Source organism: Peromyscus leucopus, chromosome 14, assembly GCF_004664715.2.
Source record: "Peromyscus leucopus breed LL Stock chromosome 14, UCI_PerLeu_2.1, whole genome shotgun sequence".
Taxonomy (NCBI): Eukaryota; Metazoa; Chordata; class Mammalia; order Rodentia; family Cricetidae; genus Peromyscus; species Peromyscus leucopus.
In genome coordinates, this window is record NC_051075.1 from 44,654,687 (window position 1) to 44,662,673 (window position 7,987).

A 7,987-nucleotide genomic window follows, 5' to 3' on the forward strand; every position below is an offset into this window, starting at 1 on the left:
TGACAGCCCCGGGCTCTGGTGGTGTTGGGCCTTCTTGAATGTGCTTGCACAGAAGGAGGAACCTGGGCATCGTGACAAAGCCATTTGGCACACCTGTCCTCACAGCGAGTACCAGTCATGTGGGCAGATTATAAACTCAATCTCTATAGCAGTGGTTCTCAAGCTTCCTAATGCTGAGACCCATTAGTACAGTTCCTCATGTTGTGGTGACCCCCAACCATAAAATTATTTTCAGTGCTACTTTAAAATTATAATTTTGCTACTGTTATGAATCTTAGTGTGAATATCTGATATGCAACCCCTGTGAAAGGGTCATTTGACCCCCAAAGGTCATAACCCACAGGTTGAGAACCAGTGCTCTAAAGGGTGTGTGTGTGTGTGTTTCCATACTCATGGAGGATGTAAATGCAGCCATGCCTCTGTCCTCTTCTGTCCCTACCAATCATTCATTCATACCTCCATTTGTTTACCTTGTGCCTGGACTTGTGAGGGTGTGAGCTTGAGAAGAACAAAGGTAGAACGTGAACTTCTGTGTTTACAAGCCAGATGATCTGATCTCAATCCCTGGAACCCACATGGTGGAGGGAGACTGCAAGATGTCCTCTGTCCTCTGCATGCCACAGTACATACGTATATACATGCATGTGCACACGTATGCACACACACACACACACACACAATGTAATTCTAGAATTTTAAATTTAACAAAGTAATCAAGAAGAGGATAACTTGATATGCAACCCCTGTGAAATGGTCGTTTGATCCCCAGAGGTCGCAGCCCCCACGTTGAGAACCAGTGCTCCAAAGTTGTGTGTATGTGTGTGTGTCCATACTCATGGAGGAAGTAAATGCAATCACGCCCGTGTTCCTGGTAACCACTTTCTACACCCTTGTTGTCAGTTAATGTTTAATAGTTCTAGGAACCACAATGATGTGATGCCTTCCTGGTTGTAGGCTAACAGCCAGTACACTCAGCCAAAGGGCCTGCTGCCTTTTTTTCTCTTTACTCCACTTTACTACTTCCTCCTTTTGCTCGGTTCTGTAAGAGCCATGAAATGATCAATTCACGTTTATTGCAACCTAGTCCAGACAGTAATCGGGGCACCCCCTTGATCAGAGCTGCACTCTACCAAACTTTAGTGTTTCCAGACCCTCCACCCCTCCCCCCACACACACACACAGTTCCTGCACCCCTCCACATCTCCCAAGAAAGAAAACACGGGGCCAGCAAGATGGCTCAGGAAGTGAGGCGGGCCAGGGACCCGAGTTCCATCCCTGGCAGCCAAAGCGGAAGGAGAGAAGGAACTCCCCAGAGTTGCCCCCTGACCTCCACACGTGTACACGCACACAGAACCAAAGAAGATACTTGAACTTTTTAGAAAGGAAGATACAAAGACCCACTCATTTCCATACCTGCCCTTTATTGGACTCTAAAGCAGGCTGGCTCTGGGCATTCACAACTTCTCAGACATCTCCCATAAGGGTTTAGGAAGGTGCCATCATTCTGTGAAGGCCCATAGCCTACCCCAGACTTAGAGCCCCAAGTGGACTCAAGAGTGTTGAGGGAGCTAAAGGAAGCAGGCAGTCAGAGGAGGCTAGGTGCTTCCGTGAAGGGGACGCTTCAGTCCCCCAGTGTCTCCTGAGGAATACCTGGGGACTGGAAACAGTGGGAGATACCTAGGCCGAGTGCTCACGTCTAGATAGCCACTTTGAGGAGACGTTTGATGTCAGGCTCAATGTGGATGGTTTGGAAGGTGCGGCTGTAGCGGCGGAACGGCTCTCCTTCTGGCCCTATGAGGAACTTCTCAAAGTTCCAGGCCACATCCGAGCGGCGCACCGGACTCCACATGATGAGCTTGGGATCGGTCATGAGGGAGAACGGGTCATCATAAGGGTAGGGTAGCTTGTCTTTCAGGTAGGCAAAGACGGGATGCTCATTCTGCCCGTTGACGTCACACTTCTGAGTAAGACTGAAGGTGGGCTGGTACCCACCCCCAGGGCGGACATACTTGAGGCTGTTCAGGATCTCCTCGTTCTGACAGTTCTCCTGGAGGAGAAGACAAAGGAGGAGAAAATGAAGGGGAAACCAAGGTTTATCCAGTGCAAATCTTTCCTTCTCCAGCCCTTCCTCCCTGGGGTCGCTCTTCCCTTCGTGTGTGCAAGCATGTGTTGCATGCGTGTGTTTCTTCTCCATCTGCTTTGCCTTGCTCTCTCCCAGCCATTGCGTCGTTGGTTTTTTTTATCTTTTACATCTATTTGATTGTGTGTGTGTGTGTGTGTGTGTGTGTGTGTGTGTGTGTGTGTGTACACATCATGAGTGCCATGTTGCACACGCAGAGGTCAGAGAACAATCTGCAGAATATGCTTCTCTCCTTCCACCATGTGGGTTCTGAGGATTCAGGCTGGGTGGCAAGTGCCTTTACCCATTGAGTCCTCTCACCAGCCATGGCCTTTGGTGGTTTGCTAGGCTACATCCAACACTTCAGAAGCCAGGGGGTGCCACATAATTTAAGGAGAGAACCCACTCTCACAAATTGTCCTCTGACCTCTACATGTGCACTATGGCATGTGCACACCCCTGCACGTGCATTAAAATAAAAAAGAAATGTGATGAAAGATTTGGCGCTTTGGAATAGTTGCCTCTGAACCTAACCCACCCTGAGCAATTAACAGTGTGTTTGGCCCTTCAGGGAACCTTGAGTTCAGGGAAAAGAAGGAAAGGAGACTCAACCTATGCACAGCACCTGCCCTTCTTCCTATGTACCTGCAAATGCGTGTGCATACCCACGCACATAGGCACGCGCGCGCGCGCGCACACACACACACATACACACACACACACACACCATTTTTCCCTTCTTTTGCCCTGGTTCTGCTCCCTTCTGGTTCTGTGTATGTTGAGTGCATCCTTTGCCTGTGCCCTATGCAGTTCGTGAGTCAAGCAGGAAAGTAAGACCCAGGTGCGTGACCTTTATAGCTTCCAGCTTCCATCCTTCCTTGTCCTAGAACTAAAATGTACATGGGGGACACTTTGAAGACAGACTCCATCCAAGGGAGTCTTCGTTTTCCTGCTCCACTAAGGCAGAGCAAGTCAGTGGCAGTGGTGGACACACTCTAAACGGAACCACTTAGTGACCAGCAGGATGGAAGGTGACTGTCCTGGAAATGGGCTTGGGCCGGTTGTTAAGCAATTAAAGACTTACAGACAAAGACTGTGGGTACATAACCACTCCTTTCATTTCTAAACTGCCATCCAAAGGTCTCCTGAGCCTCGTCTTTGTGCACCGCACTCAGCTACAAATGCTTTAGCTCAGAACCTGTTTCCTGTTCCTCCCTCCCCACTCCCACCCTCGCCCTACCCAATTCCAAATGCCAGTGAGAACCTTCAGTTCCCACCCCGCCTCTCGAGGCTCAGAGTCAGCCAGCTCCCTCCGCAAGTGCCTGCCTCTGACCTACTGGGACCATTAACACAGTCCAGGCCGCCAGGCCATTTCTGAGCCCCCGCTGATCTCTATTAGACTGCTGATCTCTCAGTGCAGATGACGCCTTCCAGCAGCTAGCCAGCCACAAGTGAGGTGTGAGGTCAGATGCACCTCTGGGGAGGTGATGTGCCTCCAGTGAGGTTTCACCCTTTCAGACAAAGTCTGAAAAGGGACTTGAGAGGGAAGGCCCTGTGAGCACAGTGATGACTGACTGGGTCTCTGGTCTACCACAGCCATCCTTCTCAGCCGGTCCTTCCTTACCTTCCTGCCACTGTGAGTTGACTAAGGGGACTCTAATTAGACAGTCCACTTAGGGACAGCTGTCTTGTTTGTACAGTTAAATCCAAAGTGGAAACAGAATCCCCAAAAGAGAGCTTCAAGTGTATGGGCTGAAGCTCTGTACTAACTTGACCCATTACTCAGAGACAGGCGGATGCGTGTGACTCCCAGAGGAGGCAAATGCATGCTGCAGACCTTTCCCTTCTCCCATATGCCTTTTCCGAATTGCTGATTAAAACACCAAGCCTTTAATTTAAATAATAAAAACGCTTTGCATTCTCACACTACATCTTTCTAGTTAATTTTATGTGTCTTATTCCTTGAGCTCACAATAAACCTGTGAGCTAAGTCGACTTATATTAAATCAACAGATGAGGAAGCTCCAACGGAAAACCAAGTGCATCTTTCAAGGGCATCAGCCATTAAAGTGGAGAACCATGGCTGCAAGAACGAAGGACTCCCAAGTACTTCTCAGCTTAACCCCAGTTATTTGTTTGAGACAACTTCTCCAGGCCAGGCTGGTCTCAAATTAGCTGTAGTCAGAGAATTACCTTTAATTTCTGATCTTCCTGCCTCCATTTCCCAAGTGCTGCGATTATAGGCAAGCTTCCACACCTGGTTTATGCAATGCTTGGGATCGAACCCACCGTTTCGTGTATGCTAGGCAAGTGCTCTACCAACTGAGCCATATTCGCAGGCTGTTTTCTGAAAGGAGGTCTTGCTGTGGAGCCCAGTGGAGCCTCAAACTCACATCAATCCTCAGCCTCCACCTCACACTGCCATTCTAGGATTCCAGGAATCCTAAGATGGTCTACCATGCCATCTTAGTTTGAAACCTTCTATTTTCTCCACTTGTTCATTCAACAAATAATCACTTTGCATGGAACCCAGCAAAGACAGAATGGAGAGACTTGGTAGCAACCCTCATAGAATATTCTGGAAAGGTAGTAAAAAAAAAAAGTCACACCTTCAATATTTAATCTCAGAGGATATCTACTTCCCTGTGGTATTTCACATTCACCTAGACCTAGACTGATGAAACATGCCCTTCAATTCCAGATTTTCCAACACACATTCGCCCTCTTCTTTATCTGCCTCAAGCTCCATCAGTCAACTCCTTGGGTGGAACCCAAGGGACTACTCACCTGATGTCCAAATTGGTTGCAAGGGAAGCCGAGAACCACCAGGCGCCTGGGAAAGCGACATTGCAATTCGTTGAGCTGGTTGAAGTCTCGGGTGGTTGTTCCTCAGAGTGATGCGACATTCTCAATCAGCACTGCCCTGCCTCGGAACGTGTTAAAGTCTATCTTCTCGCCATCCAGGCTGATGGCACTGAGATCATAGAAAGACTTGGCGATGTAAGAAGCCATGGCCGAGTGCAGTGAGCCCTGCCCAGTCCTGTGAGCGCACTTAAGTCCGGTGACTGGGTGGGGAGGAAGGAGAAGCGAGGAAGGGCAGAGATTTCACCAGGTGCCTTTGAGCATTTCTGGGACGGTTTAGTAAAGACAGGTACCCACCTGCGTTCTGTTTGAACAAGGCGGTGGCTCTGCCTATTTACCGTCTCTGAACAAAGCCACCTTCTGTCCCACCCTACTGGCAACCTGGAAAGGGCCAATTTGATATCTATGAGCGGATGTGAATAATTTACTCCTTGCTGGAAACCAGAGCCTTAAAGGTCAAATGGGGAGGAAAAAAGGGGGGAGCATTCAAGATTGACTCCTACTTGCCCCAGCAAGTTTTTCTTTTTCTTTTTTTTTTTTTTTTTTTTTTTCTTTTTTAACCTGGCACAGACATTTTTAAAAACACATTCATGGAGCAGCAGTCTCTGAATTGGGAGAGGTCAAATGTTCTCAGGTCTCATCGTCAGGGGCTGATGTCCACCCGACACAGATGATGATTGAAAGATGTATACTACTTTTAATATTTCTGTGCTTTCTTAGAGCAGAATCAAAGGGACCCTTAGGAGGACAGTGTCATTTTTCTAGAAGCAAGGACTTCCAATGCCTCGGTCTGCATCAGGCAGAAGAGATGAAGTTGTGTTTGTCTCAGAAAGCCTTTCAGTGAGTGATGTTTCTCGTCATGGAGAACACTCAGGTCTTTGTTCCTGCACTGTGCCATGTCCTACATTAGAACCTCCACCTCCATCCCACACTCCTCCACCAGTCATGAGAATGGAGTCGCTGCTGGCATAGTGATCAGGAGGAGTCTTGGAACAGACGGTACATTCTGGATAGATGAATTGTACCTATTTCCCTCTCAGGCGACAGTTCAGTTTCTGCGATTTTCAAGAGCAGGCTTCTGTGAATTCGTGACACACATTCCTCACAGGAGGGAATGTACAGGAAGGCAAAGCAGCTGTGCTTCCAAGTAGGTTACCAAGACTTCTTCAAAGCCAGCCATTGGTGTGTGGTGGGATGTCTTTGCCCTGCTGAGGGCTGTTACTGGGGCTCAGTCTAGCAGCGGAAAAGACCATTATCCAAGCCACTCTATTATTCAAGCATTGGCCAACTAAATTAGGAACTTTTAAGAAACACTCGATTTCTCCACCAGTGAAACTAACAATCATGCTGGGCAGTGGTGTCTCACGCCTTTGAGGCAGAGGCAGGTGGATCTCTGTGAGTTCAAGGCCAGCCTGGTCTACAGAGTGAGTTCCAGGACAGGCTCCAAAGCTACACAGAGAAACCCTGTCTCGAACAACAACAACAAACAATCAAGGTTATCCTGGCTATTTTAATAAGGCAAAGTTTCCCCAAGGGTGTTTTCACAGGTCCATTGCCACTGTCCTAGAACAGTCAACAAGGCTGGGCCAACCAATCTTCAGAATTGATTTGTTGAGAGGCAAAGAAACTCTGTGCCAGGGAGCGCTCAGCAGCTCTGCCTCATAGCTTGTCCCACATGTGTTCAAGTGTGTGGGAATCCTAGCTCGGCTGACCGCTCCCCAAAAACAGGTTTCCATGATCCAAGTGGGAATGGAGTCTTGTGATGCCACGGATGGTGGAAGAAGTTAGGTCTCCTGCAGGACTGCCCAGAGTCCTTGGATATTATAGCCAGGAGATGTCCTTACCGAGCTATGGAGTCAGAGTGACCTGGCAAGGATGACTAAGAACTTGACATTCATTTGCCAGGCTTCTCTGCCATCTGGAGCTTCCCCGGCAGCCTGGGCTTCCAAAGAGAGAGATGATGCCTTTTGTTTGCTGTGCTCTGAAAGCCCTCTTCAGGCATGCTGTGCGTCTTGAGTGAGGAGTGGGTTCGCACTTGGTTTTCTCCAAGAAAATCTAAGACCCTCACGGGTCTCCTGAATGCTCACTTGTCACAGTTGAGTAAAACTGATGAGATATTCCTAAGTACTGTCTCCAGGTGTACACACTGCCCCCACTTTCCAGAAGCTTTTAACTTTGGGCACACGCTAACTAAGAGTCTTCCCTATGGCGTTCTGCAACAGAACAATTGTTCTAAGCCTTAGGAGGCAGAAAAGCCTAGGTGGGTGGTTCTCGGTTCTGACTGCAAAAGAATTGCTTATAGAGTTTTTTCTAGATAGATAAACCAAAGCTTTTCCATTTAGACTCTGGATTCTAGAGAGTCCAGGGCACTGATTTCTAGTCATAACCATTGTTCTCTTGGACCCTTCTCTTTAAAGCTCACCGCCGAGAACCTGTTTCCTTATCTGTTGAGTTCACAAAGATAAGCACTCCCTCCCACACAGTGACTGCTCAGGAGAGTGGCAAGTGCTCTCCGAATCGGTGCAGATTCAGCACCGTCACTGCCCCGCTGCTGTATCCCTCCCTCTTCCTTCTGCCCACACTCCCAGCGTCTATCTCCAGCATCTCCGTGTCCCCAACACCTCATCGTCCCAGGTTCCAATCTGCTTCTGCTCCGTGGGGTATCCAGTGTGACAAGTCTGAAACGTCTGAAACCCAGCCCTTCCAATGCCTTCAGGAAGGACCTTCCTGATTCATCCGCAGCAGATGGCCACCGGTCTGGCTTTTAAGACACCCCTGATGTTCAGCCTCCTTCTAGTCCGAACCCTGCTCCCGTAAGCTCACGGTAGAACAGTGGGGGGAGGGGTTGCTTTGGGGGTCTCTGCAGGTGTCACTAGGGAAGACAGACCAAGCCCACCCGTTTGTCACTTATTCTGGGGCCTCTTCTGTCTTTCTCTCTGCCTCCCATGTCACCACCAAGGCCCCAATAACACCTTCTCCCGGAGGTTCAGACAGGTACACACCCCC

General features: G+C 48.9%; 1 protein-coding gene across 1 annotated transcript; it reads right to left on the minus strand.

The window, feature by feature from the left end:
* Positions 1–1,400: 1,400 nt before the first annotated feature.
* Gpx2 (glutathione peroxidase 2) lies at positions 1,401–5,422 on the minus strand. Its single transcript, XM_028876073.2, has 2 exons — positions 4,907–5,422; positions 1,401–2,047 (listed from the first exon to the last, which is right to left on the minus strand). Exons 1-2 carry the CDS (start codon positions 5,129–5,131, stop codon positions 1,697–1,699), a joined length of 576 nt encoding a protein of 191 aa, XP_028731906.1. The 5' UTR covers positions 5,132–5,422; the 3' UTR covers positions 1,401–1,696.
* Positions 5,423–7,987: the final 2,565 nt, after the last annotated feature.